The sequence below is a fragment of the Sinocyclocheilus rhinocerous genome, unplaced genomic scaffold (assembly GCF_001515625.1).
Source record: "Sinocyclocheilus rhinocerous isolate Xijiao unplaced genomic scaffold, SAMN03320098_v1.1 scaffold2647, whole genome shotgun sequence".
Lineage (NCBI taxonomy): Eukaryota > Metazoa > Chordata > Actinopteri > Cypriniformes > Cyprinidae > Sinocyclocheilus > Sinocyclocheilus rhinocerous.
The window spans coordinates 665428-685218 of record NW_015639108.1 but is presented as its reverse complement, the minus strand read 5'-3'; the positions used below and the strand labels follow the sequence as shown (position 1 = coordinate 685218).

Sequence of the window (19791 nt, the reverse complement as noted above, 5' to 3'; positions counted from 1 at the left end):
AGATATAAAGAAAAATAATTTAAAGGGTGTCGCTAAAACGGGCGTAGCCTATTCTTGTTGCACAGTGTTTTTTTCCCTTTAGTTAATGTTTTCCCTTTAGTCCCCCCCCCCCAAAAAAAAGACATTCAACTCTTACTGGTTAACGATCGACTAATGAGCTTTGTTTGACGGTAAAGAAGATAAAATTGAACAAAATGCTGTCATTCTCAAATTCTCCACCAGATTTACTATGCTGCGCGCAAGTTCAGGTAACTCAAAAACTTGCGTACATGAGCTGAGACCAGACGTGAGATTTGATCGTAGCCACCGCTCACGTCCATATTGATCAATTCCAAGTTTTGCGTTGAAACGACCGTACGCCCAATTTTCTGCCGTAAGTTCGTTTCGTAAATGAGGCCCTTTGTGTGCCATTGAGAATGTGATTAGCTACACCTGACTGAGTTTACAAGTCTTCATTTCAGGCTGCAAAGCAACAAAATGTGATCATTTTAAAGGGGGTGATACTATACCGACTGCATCTCTTTTTCTAAGGCAGCACTGCAGATATACCGTACTTTGCAGAAAAAGCAATCCCAGATTTATTTTGTGGCACTCTCAGTAAAAATGCTAGAGAAATGTCAACTATTATATATGCTCATATATCATTTGACAGTTATTGCTGGTCTGACAGAAAAAGGGACAGCGCAAAGCCAAGCTGTAATGACCATGACAAAATCTGTTTTTAGATAACAGAGAATATACTGTGCTGTAAGTAGGAATGGAGCAATGCCATACATTTAAAAAAAAAAATTATAAGATAAAAGCATTAGCAATTAATCGCAACATGAAAATTTGATACCGGCATATCCCTAAACTGGACACATATTGCATGCTTTTGTCATTTAAATATCAACTGTTTCTCAAAAAAGCAATTGTTCATGCACGTTCCGTAAATGAAACATCCTCTGAAATCATTCTGATTTGGTAATTTAGAGCAAATGTTGAATCAAGAATGTGAACACGCAAAATCCTACATTTTGCTGAAGCATTGTGCACCCGAACCAACCAGTCTTCCCTCTCGTTGTGAAACCAAACAAATTTGTCTGTGTCTCCGACTCGAAAAAAAGATCTTCTGTTCTTTCAGTTTCCCAGATAAAGCGCCTCACATTTGTTGTTTTGGTTGCGTATAAAGTAAAGCCTGTAAATAGCGGATACATGTGGACACAGATTGATATTCAGTGATCCGTTTGCTGTGGGTCATGAAGACTCCAGTCATTCAGCGGATGAAAACAGCCCCTGTGTTGGCCTATTGAGTTTGTTTGCTAACAGTCCGGGCTTTGTGAGCGGAAGCAGCTCAGGGAATGTGCTTAGCTGCGCTTGGACTCCGAAGACAGCGTAGCATTTTAGTAGACGCGCAGGTGTCTCTATAATTCCCCACATCTGAGTGCATCCTTCATATATAGAAGATCTGTAGCTGTGCATGGCTGTTAGAGGTCACATGACTCGCAGTCAGCTTGTGTTGGACAGTGAGAGTCAAGATCATTCAAACCGAGTGGTAAGAGTGAAAATAAAGAACGGTCTCTCTGATTTTAGCTGAATAAAAGAGAGACTTAAGGTGATTAATCTCTGTTAGTTCTGTGGGAAGTCATTAAAGAAAGACAAACAATATATAAGATGACTAAAGTGGCCTTTTGCAGTCATATTTTTATCATAAAAAGATATTTTCCCCCCAAAATTGCTTATCTTGGCCATGGGGCAGCAAGTAAAGTTTACAGTTTCTCTCTCAGCAAATCATAAAACCTCCAAATTCCACGACATCAGTTGAACAGTCTGTGAAATAGAGGATGTTTATAGACGAGCAAAGACATTCCAGCAGGGAAACTACAGGACATCAGCTCCACTAGAGAGAAGGACACTCAGAATTTTTATAGCTGCTCGTGTCGAATTTAGTCGAGGGAACTTCGATTTTATTCATCAGGTTTGATTGAGTCATAAAAAAACAGGGAAAATGATAAACCAGCAGTCATAAACCGTGAGTACATGTGCCACCATTTTTACTATTGTTTAAATATATTTGATTATATATAAAGTTATTATTGCTGTTATTTATTTAAGTAATACTAATTAATTAAATGAACAATAAATAATAAAATAATAAAAAAAATTATAATTTTAACTTCACAGTCATATATATGTGTATATAATTTCAAAAATTTGGAATTATTAAAGTTTTCATCTCGTATACTCAACAAAACTGCATTTATTTGATTAAAAATACAATAAAAACAGTAATATTGTTATTGTTACAATATTGTTGCAATTCAAAACGCCTGTTTCCAATGTAATATGTAAAATTGGAAATTTAATATTAAATGTTACATTTAAAAGTTTTTCCTTTGATAGCAAAGCTGAATTTTCAGCATCACTACTCCAGTCTTCAGTGTCACATGATCCTTCAGAAATCACTCTAATATGCTGATTTGCTGCTCAAGAAACATTTCTGATTATTATCAGTTGAAAACAGTTGTGCTGCTTCATATTTTTGTGGAAACTGTGATGCATTTGATTTTTTAGGATTATTTGATTAATATGGAGATCAAAAGAACAGCATTCATATTAGAAATGTCTTTACTGTCTACAAATAAATAAATAAATAAGCAAGCAAAAAAGATACAGCATTACATTTTTCAAGAAAATCAACCTTCATATTAAAATGGAAGAAAATATTTTAACATGGAAAAATTACATTAGCTTTAAAAAAGTCAAAAGGATCAATTCAGGGTTGATTTCATGTTGTCTTTAAAGTGTTATGCATATTTTACACCCATCTGCATTCAGCAGTGTTTCCAATGTTATCAGTGTTTGTTTTGTTAACTTGTCTCCTTTAGATCATTGTACTCTGAAGCTGAAAGATGCAGTATATAATGTGCGGTGGGTTTGGCCACAGTGCTCTTTTAATGAAGAAAACTCCAGGCCTCTGAGTCTCACCTCAGGGCTGATCTAAAATGTCAGGCGGAGAGTTATGAGCGTAGATTCATGTGATGCTTACGCACATGCGTGCTCATACACATGCTTGAGTGGGGCTAAGAATAGCTTTCGGATGGATGGGTGGGAGGCTGCGCAGCCGAGCTTAAGATGAAACTATATCACATCAGTGTCCGGATTCACTCGTGTCAACAAGGCACATCCCAGAGATAGGGGGCGGAGCCAATCTGTCCGACCATATAGTGCTTAGAACGCAGGGTTAAGTGTCCCGTCTCATCTGAACCGACACATACATGCAAACAAAGCTTGGTTGTGTGTGACCTTACAGTCTAGCATCCATCCAGAATCCCTCATCTGACCATTAAGTTAGTGCTTCTGTGATCTAGTGGATTGGAAATTAAAAATATATGTGAAACATTTTGTCTTTAGCAGCGAGGATTCAGAACACACCCTACTGTACATAATAAATGAATGCTATATATAATAGAGTATTTATGTGATTTGAAGAGTGTTATAAATTATAGCAATGCCATTGACAACATTATCACATTTAATAATGCATAAAGTATGACAGATTGGTGGTGTGTTGGATCAGTGCACCAGCAGATGGTCTGAAGCTCTCCAGTCCCTGTGCATGAGAAATGTGGTTTCATAAACTGTGATATTATCACGTCATTGGACTCATGGTATCATGGCATCATACTGCGCCCCAGAACCTTTGCTAAAAAAAACTGCGCCGGCCTAATACTGTATCTGCAGGCAGCATTGAGACACAGTCATGTTTTTCTGAAGTCCACTTATTCTGTTAGTCATGGTTTTCTGAATCAAAAACATATAGATTTATAATAAAATACATGTTTACGAGGCCTGGTGGGTAGTGCACACACACATCTAGAGCACTTATTTATCCGTGAGTTTGAATCTGATTTGGGTCACTTCCCAATCCCACTTCTCTCCTTCTCACTATTTCCTGTCCTTAAAAATGTGTTAAAAAGATTAAAAACTTAAAGCTCAAAAATAAATAATGAAATTAAACAGAACAACAATAACAATGAGTTACAAATGCATAAATAATGTTTTGATGTTTTAAAAAAAACAAAGCCAAACAACCGTTGAATTCTGATATTTAAAATGATTTTGGGGAAAAAAAAAGGAAAATATAATTTTAAATATAAAATTAAAATCACCGGTAGGTGGCAGCAAGAATGTGGCTGCATGAGTGAGTCATTGAGTCATTCAACTGTTTTGTTCAAATGGATTCATTAAGGAACAAAGCATTTGAATGTCTAAATCAAGTAAGTCATTGAATCATTCATTCAACTCATTCGCTCAAAAGGAATGATTCATTTAGAAACAAAACACTTGTGTTGCTCAGAGATGCAAAACCGTTTTGCTGTGGCTTTGTTTCTAACTATTTTCACTGGCGAAGTAGAACAAAAACAGGAACTGTTGTGTCTAAAATGTAAGTCTCTTCAAGGCAGGGTAGGTGATTTGGTTAAAAAAAAATTTTTGTTATGCTGGTTGAAAGTCTCTTCACATCCCGATAGCAATCACTAAGTTAAGTGGTCTAAATGTATTTTTATGTATTTATATCATCTGTGGAAGGCGTAGGACCATAAAATGTTCGTCCAATCATGTTCTTCGGTCCTAGGGCTACGATAGGCTGTCTTACCTGCCTGTCAACATATGTATTTGCATACCTCCGCGCACCCTGTTCGTGCAAACATGGTAAGTCGTGAGCGTGTTCCGTTACGCTATTGTAGACCGAGCCAGAATGGAAGGCGTTATTATTGTAATATTATGCGCTTTGTACTGTGATGTTTTCTCACCGGTGAATAAGACATGAGGTCATCTGCTATATCAGATGATATAAATATAAAAGACAAAGTCATACGGGGGCATTTTTGCCCCCATATCTTGAATTTTGGGGGAAATCTTATATGTATTTTAATCAAATGCACAAACACGGTAGTCTAACCTACATCACATAGTGTACTCCTGTACTCTCTGGGTGTGTTTTTGTTTGGGATGTTCCAGCTAATGTTAGATCGTTAAAACAACAGTTATGATATTATCATAGACAAAATATATATCACACACCCCTAGCTGTGCTTTTATATCTTTAGAATGTTCCTTTAAGACTTGTAAATGACCTCTCTTATGACTGGTTAACCTACATTTAGTATTGTTTGAATTGTTGTTCATCGGGGCTGGTTTGTAAATTTGGACAGTCGTATTGTAATTTGCTTGTGGTGGATGTGACATCATAACTGTGACATTGTCTAAATGAGACATTTTGTATCTTTGTTTCAAATAAATGGTCTGTGTGGAGTGAGCTTTGCAATTATAATACGCATGATATATGATTTTCCACGATTTCCCCCCTTGATATCTGTTAGCGTGTATTTATTCCATTGGTTGGTGCTGCCGCAGCTGCCAGGGGTATTTTAGGAGTCACTACCTCAACTCACTGGAAAAGCCCACCTGCTGGGCAACTTGAAGGTCTAATTGAGCCGTTTTGTATGTGCTCAGGGTCTTCCTAACAATAGATCACAGGAATGTGGCATCCTTGCAGCTCATCACAGTTCATATGGAGCGATCATGAGCAACATCTCAAGGGCCTGGTTACAAGTGGAGGCTAAACAACAAAGCCTATATGACCTCGCACTCTCAGAATGAAAATAAGGATGTTCTTGCATTACAAATGCACATTGAGATTTTTTGTTTTAACAGGTTATTGCACAATCCTGTAGCATCATTCTCAGCGATTAGTCCAAGAGATGCTCTCAGTGTTGGTCCACACCTTCTGTAAGTGCTGTTTTGGACCGTAGGACTGGAGTTTGGCGCTGCAGCCCCAAACTCTCCCTCTCCCATGAGAGAAACATCAGTGCTGAGACCCGAGCCAGGGCACAGTCTGATCTCTTCGTCTTGGGTCTCATAATATCCTCTGACGACACTAGGAGCCAATGGCTCAGTGACTAATTAGTGTCCAAGACAAAGAAAAGGATTAAAGAAAACTAAATAAATAAAAAATCTAGTTTAAAACACATGACGAATTCTTAGGAGTGTTCTCTCGTCTTCTATTTCAAATGGAAATACATAAATAAATGTTATTCCATTTAATAAAATATGATGTGGTGTAACCAACAAGTAAAAAGTAATATTTTCCTTAAACCTTGAATACATGTGAGTGTACAGTACATATCTGAATTATTACTTTCAAAAATGTTTTTAAATATATTTTTCAGGGCAAAAAGTTTTTTTTCCAAATATAATAATTATTAAATATCATTGTTTTTGGTAAGTCGTACTGCATGACAATTTGCAGCCTGAACTAAATTTCAAGAGACTTAAGGACCCTGACACACAGTCATGCAGGGGTCCGGTCTACTATATAATTTCCTGTTTTATGTTTTTTTTTTCCCTGCATGTTGGTCACACCACATGACCTTGATTTTGCAGACACCCATTTTTAAATTTTAAAACGTATTTAATCTTTTTTTCTTCGCTATGATATCAGAAATACAGAGCCCATAATGGAAAATTGGTGATGGAAAAAATATAAGATAGGAAGGAGAATTATATTTTAAAGGGATAGTTCATCCAAAAATGAAAAGGATTTACTCACCCTCAAGCCATCCTAGGTGTATATGACTTTCCTCTTTCAGACGAATACAGGTAGAGTTATATAAAAAAATGTCCTGGCTTTATAATGGCAGTGAATGGGGGTCAAGATTTTGAAGCCCAAAAAAGTGCGTCCATCCATCATAAAAAGTGCTCCACACGGCTCCGGGGAGTTAACAAAGGCCTTCTGAAGCGAACCGATGCATTTGTGTAAGAAAAATATCCATATTTAAAACTTTATAAACCATAATCTCTAGCTTCCGCTAACTGTTGTACGCGCATTCACAAGAGAGTGGCGTTCCAGTGGATGACGAAGGATGTAGGCGTAACGTAAGCTCCGGTAAAAAGTGTCGACAGGGGAAGCACAGAGGAAAGAGCAAAACAAAACAACGCTCATGAATTATAGAAGTACAAAACAAGGATTTGTAAAGAAAATTGTCGGAGGATTTTGATATAAGCCAAGAGGAGACTGGCTTTCCTTTGCTGTAAACAAAACTTAGTTCTCGCGAGACTAGCATATTCTAAAGCTTGGAAGAGCCAGGACATATTTTTTTTTAAATAACTCCGATTGTATTCATCTGAAAGAAGAAAGTCTTAAACACCTAGGATGGCTTGAGGGTGAGTAAATCATGGGGTAATTTTCATTTTTGGGTGAACTATCCCTTTAATGCTTTTGTGTTCTCTCGTAAAAATATTGCGTTGCACTGAGAAACTTTGTGTCCATTTGCAAAACATTTGTGTTCTCATACAAAACATTTTTATTCCCTCACAAAACATTTGAGATCCTCCGAAAAGCTTTGCGTTCACTCGCAAAACATTTTAATTCGTTTGCAAAACATTTGGGTTCGTTCGTAAAAATTTGAGTTTCCATCAGAAACTTTGTGGTCGCTTGCAAAACATTTGCATTTTCTTACTAAACTATTGCATTCCCCCAAGAAACATTGCATTCACTCACAAAACATTTGCATGTTTAAAAGTATTTGCTTTCGCAACGCAACCCCCCCCCCCAAAAAGCGCTTCCATGAAAAGCTTTACCTTTGCTTGCAAAACATTTGCGCTCTCTTGCTAAATGTTTTCGTTCTCTCACAAAACTATTGCATTCACTCTCAAAACATGTTCGTTCGCCTGCAAAACTATTGCGTTCCCCAGAGAAACTTTGCATCAACTCACAAAAATATTGCGTTCCCCTGTGAAGGTTTGCATTCGCTCGCAAAACTATTGCGGTTGTGAGTTTGCACACAGTAGTTTTTCCTCCCACCTCATATTATTTCCTTCACAAAAGTTTCACAAGTGAATGCAAAAGTTTCTTGGGGGAAATCAATACTTTTGTGAGTGAACGCAAAATCATTGAAATATATATTTTTACCATGTCCCTTTAGGGGCTCCGTACAAGACAGTTGTACCACCCTAATGCTTGACTTGTGCTCCCAAAAAAATGAAAAACACATTCATCGTAGAAGAGGTGTATTTAAGTCATTGTATATAATTGTAAAGAATTGCATTTTTTAAATGTATTTAAAAAAGAATACAGATTCTTTCCTCAGAAGAAACAAAACATTTGCATGTCGCAGTTGTCTGTCTGTTCCTGAACTGGTCTCAGCCAGTGGCAGTTGACCTTTACTGTTGGCTGTTTCCTCTCCATCTATTTAGCTGCAGCATTGAAGTGTTTAAAATGACTTAAAGCTGCTCAACAGTCTGTCCCGGAAGGCCAGTGACTGCAGTGGAGATGACAGAGGTGTCTCTGTGTGTATGTAGGTCTGTGGAGTATTGATTGCTCATGACTCCATAACAATATGTCTTATTAGCATCCATACACAAGCAGAGCAGAAGCCCCCCACTGTGCCCCACTTAGGGGGTTGCCATGACAACTGACTTTTCTGTCTGTGGTCCTTCAGTTTTTAAATGTTTGTTCATCGTGTGGGTGCGTTTTGGGCTGATGGTTGAGTGGCCCCGGGAGGCCGGGTGTGCATTAGGGACAGGAACTCTCACGTGGCTAGAGATGGCATGAATGATTATAGAGGCTGGCGTCAGGTTTTCCTGGAAACACAATCTGACAGTGTCTTCCAAAGCAGAAGATAAACAAATTACCCAGAAGAGGCATATCCAGATATGTATGGGTGGTTGATATTACTTGTTTCTGTTTTTGTTGTTGCTGTTTAGGCTGTTACACTAATGAAGCCATGGCATACCATGTTTTACTGTGATTTAACAGTAGAAAGTGATGGTAAGCAGCAGATAAGTGCCACAAAAGTTCAACAAACACATTTTTTCTGTATTAATGTCAACATGAACTCAAAATAGACTTAATACATGTTCCTGATCTTATTGTGCAAGATTTATTAGTGCATAATTATACCAAACAATTAGTTTTGTCGTTAACACTTTACAATAAGGTTCATTAGTTAACTTTAGTTAACATAAACTAAGGATGAACAATATTTCTACAGTATTTATTAATCTTAGTTAAAGTGCCCCTATTATGGATTTTTGAAAATTACCTTTCATGCAGTGTGTAACACAGCTCTAAGTGAATGAAAACATCCTGCAAAGTTTGAAAGTCTGAAAGTGCGCCGTGTATAAAGTTATTTTCTTTCAAAAGAAAGAGTCAACTCTGAATCACTGAAACGAGTCGTTTTTAAAACGAATCCCAAGCCGTTTCATGTTGAGGTCAACATGAAACATTAGCATATTGCCCGCCCACTTGTTGGTCTTTTCGTGTTGGTCTGAATGAAAATGCAAATTCATTCTTTGCCACTAGGTGCCGCTTTTGGGGCAGTAAAAATAGTTCCCCGGTAACGGCTGTAAACAAAGCAGCACTGCGCTCACAAACACTGCTTTATCAGGCATTACAGGCATGATGAAATGAAAATGAGACCAATCGGACCAATCACCGCAGATTAGCGTCACGCAAAGGAGGGGTTTGGAAAAATGAATCGTTGAGTGAATCGTTTGGCAGTCGTTGAGCAAGTAAGGTAAAAATAAATGCATATTATAAGACAATGAAAGTGTTTTTTTGACCTTGCATACATGTCAACCTGTTGTTGGGGACTCCCAAAACCAAAATATGAACATTTCATTACCCATAATAGGGGCACTTTAATGTTAATTTCAACATTTGCTAATGCATTATTAAAATCAAAAGCTGTGCTTAACTTAATGCACTGTGAATTAACTAACAATGAACGACTGTTTAGTTAACAACATTAACAAAGATACTGTAATAAATTTATTGTTCATGTTAGTTAATACATTAATTAACATTAACTAATGGAACCTTATTGTAAAGTGTTACCGTTTTGTCTTTATTACGTTCCATCATAATTGTTCTGCCATTTTGACCCAACAGTGTTTCGGGAGACTCCATTCCATTCTCCATTCTCCAGTCAATTCTTAATAGATAAACGAAATTGTTTTTGTTGAATGTGCTGTTTAGCTCAGAAATTCATCACATTGTGCTTGTAAAATTAGTTGGAGATGCTGACTTAGATTCCTTCCAGCCTAGTTTATCAGTCTGTAATCTGTTTATAGTTACCAAGGAATAAAGCAACACACATTAGCAAAGTGCTAAATTGCCCGTTCATTTGTATTAGTGGCCTTGTTCTGCAAGTATTTTTTCCATTAATTTTTCCATAGGGATTTTTAAAAAGTCTTCATTAAAGAGTTATAAGCCATTAGCCACAAGGTGAATCACAACCTTACAAACTTAGATTTGACGCAAAAAAGCATTTGAAAATAAGACAAAGATAAAGATAGGCGCGTGCCAATTCGCAAACGTATGTACTATTCTGAGAATTCAGAAAAGAAAAGGTGCACTTCAAATGATGGGATGATGCACTTAATTGAAAAACGAAGAGTGGAATGTTGGACACCTCCTGCACTCAACTGGCACAGCTTTAATTATGTAGCGGAGGGGGAGGAGCTATAAGACTATGATGATAAATGACAAAATAACCTTAATTCATTCACTACACGGTTGAGTACATATATATATATATATATATATATATATATATATATATATATTATATATAGTGTTTTTTTGGCGCATTTTGCTTGTTGGGATTCTCCGATTGGTGGAGATTTCTTTGCAGAATCATGAGTAATGTGGCTTTTCATCAGGAATTTATCTGTTAAACATGATTATTTAAAAAAAACACATACCATTGATTAACAACCTCATACCTCACAGCAGGTATGTTTTCAAAGGTTTTGGGGGATTTTTACTTCCAGAACCTGACTGTTGCATTAGAATGAATGTAAACAGCTTCAAATGTGGCTTAGCAAACCAAAATTTTGAGTTGTGTTGTTATACAAATAGTGGACTAGTAAAGCAACATTGACTGAAATTTAAATCTGAGCATCAAAATGGTCATGTGGTTTGACTGTCCAGGTGTTTTGTTCATACTTCCTCACAGATCCTCACATTTTTTAAGATTAAAATATAATTTACCAGTCATTAAATAGATTTTAACTGGACATTGGGTGAATTTCATTAGAAAAAGGTACTGTAGCAGTACAATGATGGCAGTACTTGTCATATATTCCCTGTGTCTTGGACTTTTAGTTTGTAGTTCTGTGTTTTATTGTTGCCTTGTTTCCCTGTTGTTTCCCTGCTGCTCTGTTCCCTTGTTTGTTGCCATGGAGACTCATTGGACCACTCCCATCTTCTTGTTAGTTACCACGGTTACTCATTTTCTCATTCTTTCAGCTCTGTGTATATATAGCAGTGTTTCTCTTGTGCTTTGTCAGTCAATGGTCTTACTACTTGTAAGCTGTTGCGTTGTCCTTTGTTCCCTGCCTTTTTTTTGTGTATGCTTGTTGTTTTTCTGTTAAATTAGCTGCATCTAGATCCTCGTTTCTCCTCGTCCTTTCCTACACGTGACAATACAATGGTACTCTGATATTTACTATACTATAGAAAGATTATTGTGTGATATATAGTAGATATATGTGCAAGGCTGTGCATGCAGAGACACACATATGCTTCATGCCTGGACTCCTCGCGGCCCTGCTTGAGTTAGTTAATGTGACAAATCTAAGTAACCGAGTGTGCTGTGTGGGAGGATGAGCGGTGGAGGGAAAACCTCAGACGTCTCAACAGTGTTCCTTCAAATACGCACCAACTGTTGTGGGCTGACTAAGAGCAATAGCTTTTAGCTGGAATCTAAACTGGATTAAGAAGACTTTCAAATAGTGTGAGATTAGATATGTCGTCATGTGTTTATGAAATTGATGTTCATAAAGGTGTAACCTAATCACAGAGCACGCTTGCTGCAGAGAGTGATGGTGTGAAGATGTGAATTGATACAGTCTTTCTATTGTCAATCTATATTGGCTACAAAGCTCTGGGATCAACTGCAGGTCATTGAAGTTAAAGGGGCGATAGCATAATAAGAGATACATCCCTGTGCAGTCAGCCATATCCACTAAATAAAGCTTAAAAGCCTCTATCAAACCTGAGTGCACATCTATACACTCTATAGAGGATGACTGAGGGCAGATACTTGCTGGTGTTTGCTAAGGCAACGTTCCTGGTTCAGTGACATTACTTATTTTTCGTCCTTGCATTAAAAATACATAATCACTTGAAAACACCTCTTCTAGCCCTACTGAAAAAAAATAGCTAAAAGCTGGTCTTAGCTGGCTTGGGCTGGAAGTAGCTGGTTGGTCAGCTGGTCTCACAGTCTGACCAGCTAAGACCAGTCTGACCAGCTAAAGAAGTGGTCAAAACCCATCTAAAACCAGTCTGCACACCAGCTATGACCATCTTGGGCTGGTTTCAGTTTTTTATTTCTAAATTCAGAAATTTATTTTGCTATTTTTTGGGTGGCACATAGTCAACAATGTCAATTAGATGTGACTGTCCTGATATGATATCGAAGAAAAAATATTTCTTTAAAAAAAAAATCATGTTTTTAACCCTTGTGATGTGTCATTTTGACTCTGAGAGGAGTTTCTTTTTCCCAAAAATGCTATTAAAAGTGTTATTGCATTGGACTAAAACTTAATGTATTTTCTCTCACAGGGTACAAAAACGTATTTGTTTTTTGTTTAGACTTTTTGGGAGTTTTTTCCCCCCACCATGTTACACTTTTGGTGCTCCTGGTCAAAAATGACTGGCCTACAAAATATCTCTTATAAATTTCTTATGTTATATTACCAAATATTGTATTCAGTCTTTTTCATCAACATGTTTCCTTTCAATTAGAACAGATTTTGTATTTCTTTTATGACTGATTGATTGCAAACCTCTTTAATCTGAGTTTATGCACCTCAGTAAATATTGGCTAAAAAATTGTGAAATTCATTACAAACGCCTTTATTAAGGTCTTTTTATGGTTTAGTCTGTAAAATATCAGTGTTGTGACTCCTTAAAAACTTTAATATTTATGGATTAAGAATTCACAATATCTGTACAAATGAAATGATAAATAAATAAATAATCCCAAAATTTGAATGTTTTTGTTTGTCTTTTGATATAACCAGTCAGAAATGATATATCTGTTATCTAATGAATAATGTGTTTTCTTGTGTCTCTGCAGGGCGAATATCGATGAAGTCGAGACTGATGTTGTGGAAATAGAAGCCAAGTTAGATAAGGTATGAATAAACTCTATTTGACATAACTTCATTTCATTTGATCAGTGTCTTCTTTGCCTGTTTTATTGAGATTGAGGTTAAGGTTTTAAGGCCTTCGTGCTCAGCTAACTAAGCACCAGCGCATTAGTGCCTGGATAAAGCAGCATGACAAATGTGCGCCGAGCTAAATCCCAGCTCGTACGCCATCATTTCATTTGATCAGTGTCTTCTTTGCCTGTTTTATTGAGATTGAGGTTAAGGTTTTAAGGCCTTCGTGCTCAGCTAACTAAGCACCAGCGCATTTGCGCCTAGATAAAGCAGCATAACAAATGTGCGCCGAGCTAAATCCCAGCTCGTACGCCGTACAGGATTAAGGGAAATGGAGAGAGGAACCCATTTAGCACTAGAATGCTGAACATTTGCATCAGGGAACTGCAGTCATGCTACAGCGTGTTAACAGAAGCTTCCAAATCTACATATGAGGGCAACGTCTGCTCATTATTGCAGGTTCATTGCAATAAGAAAAAGCACAGACTTTTAATGAGCATGAAATCAGTGTAAGATGCTCAAATAAAAGCAAGGCTAAGATGCCTGTGTGCGTACATACACCAGCGTTTTAAAGGTAGCGCAAACTGAATGCATGATCGCCCAGCCCTTTGACAGACAGATATTCAACAAATAAACAGGCTAAGTAAGCTTTCGTTGGCTAAGCTAGCATATCAATATTCTTGAAATTTATTGTCGAAGGCCTTAAATTTATAACAAAAGGTGCTGCTTTGACGGCTGAAACAAAGACCATTCTTTTCAAAACAGCTTTTAGCATGCTAGCATTCACTGAGAATAAAGCACAACATGATAGAGTATAAAGTTTTATCTCTTCATTTGCTGCTAAAATTGTAAATAATAATAATAATAAAATAAATAAAACAACATTTGGGTTCTTGAGCTGTAGAATTGCATGGAATGTTAACATGTCGGTGAACTTTTTTGAAATCTCTCCTTTGTTAGCATTAGCCTCATACAAGCTGATTCAGAGCAAACTTACATATATTTTCACTGCCATATGTGCTACACGTGACCATTTTCACATTAGCTCATTGTGTATTTTGTAATTGGCCATTTATATATTAAGAAAAGAAAGAATTCAGCCTAGCATTAGATAGCATAGCATTAGCATTTAATGAGGAAACATAGCATAACAATTAAAATAAATAAAACAACATTTGGGTTCTTGAGCTGTAGAATTGCATGGAATGTTAACATGTCGGTGAACTTTTTTGAAATCTCTCCTTTGTTAGCATTAGCCTCATACAAGCTGATTCAGAGCAAACTTACATATATTTTCACTGCCATATGTGCTACACGTGACCATTTTCACATTAGCTCATTGTGTATTTTGTAATTGTCCATTTATTTAATAAGAAAAGAAAGAATTCAGCCTAGCATTAGGATAGCATAGCGTTAGCATTTAATGAGGAAGCATAGCATAACAATTTAGAGGATGACAAAAAGCGCATCAAACAAATCACGCCTAGTCTTTTTGACTTCTGTGGGCTCAATTAGACTTTTTTTGATATTGTTTTTAGGCCTGAACTGTAAAGGTTAAGTGGTTAATCAAAATTATTTTGCTCAAAAAATATAATCATGGTTATTAATTATTAGTATTGTCATTTTAAAAAGATTTTTTACATTTCATCAGAATTATTTGAGAACGTCAAATACGTCAGCTCGCATGATTTGCTCAGTTACAGCAAACAGCGCAAACGACCATGTGAAAAAAAACAAGACTGGCTGTATTACATTTTTTATTTGAAAAAAAATATCTCAGTAGAGATCTTTTCACCTTATCAGCATTTTTCTATAAGAAAGAGCATGGTTTCTAGGTTGGGAAGATTAAGTAAACTATTGGGCAGAAAATGTATCGATTTAAGAGAAAAGCTTGTTTTCAGGATCAACAACCAGTGGACAAATATTGTAGATGATTATGCTTAAGAAATTGAGAGAAGCAGAAATCGTGATCATGATTAAAATGCGACTTCTCTTGCAGCCCTAATTGTTTTAGACAAAAACTTGAATTGATTGGTTGTACTCTGGCTTCATCCCAAAACACGATCAATGAGAACAACAGCTTGTCTGCAGCCAATAGAGCAGATATTTGTTATGTTTGGCCTTGCATGATGATATTATTAAAGGATTAGTTCACTTCACGTTTTGGGCGAAGTGACGAACTGCAAGCTTTGAATGCTTATATCTTCTAAATGCGAATTTTGTCACTATTTTTGGAGCACACTGCCTTATAGATAACCTTAAGACTAACATATTGATACAAACACCCAAAAAACTTTAATTTTGATTTCATGGCGAAAAAAATGTATATACTTTTTAACCATAAATGCTCATCTTGCACTAGCTCCATGACGCGCGTGATTCATGCATGACGTAATCACGTTGGAAAAGTCACGAGTGGTAAATCCGTTTACTCCGGTTAAAAAAGGTCACTCAATCTCATTTTCTCCTCCAACTTCAAAATCGTCCGACATCGTTGTTTTTTACTTTCTTTGCACGTTCGCTTTGTAAACACTGGGTCGGTACGGGTCTTTCTGTCTTCAGTCGCAAAGAAATTAAGGTTTTTGAGGAAAACATTCCAGGATTTTTCTCTATATAATGGACTTAAATGGGAGCCAACGGACTGAAGGTTCAAAATGAAGTTTCAATGCAGCTTCAAAGGGCTCTACACGATCCCAGCCGAGGAATAAGGGTCTTATCTAGCGAAACGATCAGTCATTTTCTAAAAAAAAAATAAAATGTATATACTTTGCTTGACGGGTGAGAACCAATGAGGTTAATTCTCGCGTGTTATCTCATTTTCTCCTCCAACTTCAAAATCGTCCGACATCGTTGTTTTTTACTTTCTTTGCACGTTCGCTTTGTAAACACTGGGTCGGTACTTCCGCCTACGTCAAGCGTGACCTTTCCAACGTGATTACGTAATGGGTGAAGCTGAGCTAGTGCAAGAAGAGCATTTGTGGTCAAAAAGTATATACATTTTAATTTTTTTTAGAAAATGACTGATCGTTTCGCTAGATAAGACCCTTATTCCTCGGCTGGGATCGTGTAGAGCCCTTTAAAGCTGCACTGAAACTGCTATTTGACCTTCAGCCCGTTGGGTCCCATTGAAGTCCATTATATAGAGAAAAATCCTGGAATGTTTTCCTCAAAAACCTTAATTTCTTTGCGACTGAAGAAGACCGAAAAACATGAACATCTTGAATGACATGGGGGTGAGTAAATCATCAGGACATTTTTATTCTATAAGTGAACTACTCCTTTAACTACATTATTTTCTTTAATTGCTCCTTAATGTTCGTTTGATGCCTGTAAAGCAAGCCTGTTCTCTCATCAAAAGACCAATAATCACAACGCAGTCAATATATAAACTCAAGTCCCATCCACCATTTGTTTCTTGTTATCTATCCTATTCCTGTATATTCTGTTTCTGTCCATCAGTTGGTGAAGCTATGCAGCGGTATGATCGAAGCAGGTCGTGCGTACATCAGTGCCAATAAACTCTTCATCAACGGCATTCGAGACTTGTCTCAGCACTGCAAAAAGGAGGAGATGATCTCGGTAAGTTTCCCAGACAAGTGTTTCTTTGTAAATGACTCGGGTAATAGTCAGACCTTCATGAGCTGTGTTGATTTTTCAATTATTTGTTTCATTTCAGGAATGTCTTGAAAAATGTGGCGAGAGCCTTCAGGAAATCGTCAACTATCACATGGTAAGACGCGTTTTCAGACTCGCTCTGCATGGCCACATATCGCATAACAAAACACACATGCACACGTTGATTCATCATGTGTTATCATAACCTGGCGGGGCCTGTAGTTTTCTCATTAAATTGTTAGTGTTAAACCATATTACGTGTGCCATGGGGCTTAACTCAACCCAGAGAACATGGATCTCTTTACACGGGGTGTTTCACATCATAATGGGAATCGGAAATGTGCAAGCTGGATTCGAACTTGTGTTGGTCTCATGAGCACCAATGTAAAGTGGTTTGTACATGTGAAACCATTCATTCTAGTGGGTGACTAATCACATATATTGGTTAATCTGAGACTGAGTACGTCATCGTGCACGAGTTTTTGGGTGTTTTCCTGTTCCTGAGGATCGTGTAATTGAAAACAGAGACAGAGTGGCAATCGGTGTTCAAAGCTCAACAAGTCTCCTGTTACTGCAGCCACCTTCACTTTTAAAGAAAGAGGAAATAGCAGGGCTGTGGAATAAAGGACTTGTGGCTTTTTAATTGTCAGCCAAAGACTGCTGATCCCTTCCTGCTTGTAGCATCAGTAGCATTTGAACAGAAACAGTTTGACGGTTCCTTTAGTTTCTTTGACATTCTCGCTGCTTTTATGGGTAATTAGACTCAGTTTGTTCTTGTGATAAACAGTTTTTGTGAGACATGACTGCGGTGAACACTGAATTCCTGGACTTTACCAGAAAAACGTCAAGGTCACACCCTCAAAAGAAATTTGGTGAAAACCTTTCACTTCACACAAGTGGCATTAAAAAAACAATCCCAAATTTGCACAAAATTAGGATCAAATGCAAGTAAAATTGGCTCACCAGTTGGCAGTTTTAGGAATTTGAACATAATAAGAATATAATATATAAGACTATTATTTTATTTTTATTATGTCTAATTATTTCCTAATTTTTTACTGTTTTTTTAATGTAAATAATTGTTTGTTTGTTTTTTTAAGTTAAATAGTAAAAACTAATTTTACTATTTTGGACTTATTCCTGACACAGATTTTTAAATCTTGTTAAATAATAAAAATAGCTTGTAAAATTGAATAAAAGTGTTAAAATCATGAAAAATTATTATTTTTTAATTAATAATCAAAAATACATTTTCTTTGTGGTAAGAAATATTTCTGACAGGCAGTAAGTGCCAGGTGAAGTTAATTTTGTTTAGCATGGTGCTTACTGCTTGACAGTCTCGTTTCAGTATTATTTATACTATTATAGTATTAATTAATATTTTGAATTAGCTTTAATTTTTACATTTTCAGTTTTCATTTAAATTTTACTTGTAGTAATTTTATGTGCTTTTGTCATTTTTTATTAGTTTTAGTTTTTTAATTTCTATTTAGCTTTAATTTTTTATTTCAGTTTTAATTTTAGTCATTTTAGTACTTCAACTTAAATGTATTTTATTTCAGTTAGTTGTTCATTTTCATTAAATTTTTCATCTAATATTTGTATTTTATTTTTTATTTTATGTCAGCTTTAACAAAGTAACGGAAACTATTTTGAATACTTATAGTTTTAGTTAACAATAACAGCACTGCTTCTTGATTGTTACACACATTCTTACACAGGAGTGTAAGCAGTTCTCTGTTCATCCGTGTCACCCAGAACAGCTGTCTGTCTATGGGAGGAGCGACAGATGAAGCCTGTGTGCTGAAAGAACATTACTTCAATTCACTTATCTTGTTCCTGCCCTCTCCTGTTTTTCTCGGGTCAAAGCTGTTAACCTGCCACTCTATAAATCTGAAGTCTGGCCATTTTACTCTGGATCTAATCTGCCTGCCTCATAAATCCAGGACACCCATCGCTGCCAAATCCCTGGATGCTGTGAATCAATGTATCTAGATGGTCTTGGGCAGATTATTTTTTTTTTTAAATGAAGATTCATTGACACTTTGAGTTTTTGTCTCTTATACTTAATCCAATAGTCATATGCTGCAGACTAGGGCTGTCAAAATGGCTGAAAAACTAAATTATATATTATCAAAATTCGAATTATATTCATAATGCATTATTTCAGTCAGGGTGAAGAAAAGCTTTTGGCTTCTCTCCTGAGGCCACAAGAGGGCGCATCGAACAAAATATTACTAATGCACGTTTATTCAAAGCATAAGATAAAATGACTATCTGTGGAAAAAAGTGCATAATGTTTAAAATAATGTTTATAAACCAATTATAATTCATTAATACAACTATAAACAAAACAGCATCATGTATGTATGCATAGTTTAATACAAAGGGCGGAAAGCCAATCACACAGAGTACATTTTTCATTTAAAGGAACACTCCACTATTTTTGAAAATAGGCTCATTTTCCAACTCCCCTAGAGTTAAACAGTTGAGTTTTACAGTTTTCTAATCCATTCAGCCGATCTCCGGGTCTGGCGGTAGCACTTTTAGCTGTAGCTTAGCATAGATCATTGAATCTGATTAGACCGTTAGCATCTCGCTCCTATTTAAAACTTGACTCTTCTGTGGTTACATCGTGTACTAAGACCGACGGAAAATGAAAAGTTGCGATTTTCTAGGCCGATATGGCTAGGAACTATACTCTCATTCCGGCGTAATAATCAAGGAACTTTGCTGCCGTACCATGGGTGCAGCAGGTGCAATGATATTACGCAGCGCCTGAAAATAGGCTTATTGGAAGTTACCTAGCTGGGGACTATTTTCAGGCGCTGCGTAATATCATATTACTATTTGAATAATATCATATTACGATTAATATCATAAAATACTATTTGAACTATTGATCTCAAAGATGCTAATCAGCACATGGTTAGCTAGCACAGTTCTGAACAGTTGTACACA

At 36.6% G+C, this 19791-nt stretch overlaps 1 protein-coding gene across 3 annotated transcripts in view; it reads left to right on the top strand.

The window, feature by feature from the left end:
• LOC107751006 (arf-GAP with coiled-coil, ANK repeat and PH domain-containing protein 3-like) overlaps positions 1-19791 on the top strand; it is an 83003-nt gene that overhangs the window by 24117 nt on the left and 39095 nt on the right. For all 3 annotated transcript variants that reach the window (XM_016566578.1, XM_016566577.1, XM_016566579.1), the window contains exons 2-4: positions 13131-13188; positions 16675-16794; positions 16892-16945. In XM_016566578.1, the coding sequence (XP_016422064.1) occupies positions 13131-13188; positions 16675-16794; positions 16892-16945 (232 nt within the window). The remainder of the gene's footprint in view (positions 1-13130; positions 13189-16674; positions 16795-16891; positions 16946-19791) is intronic.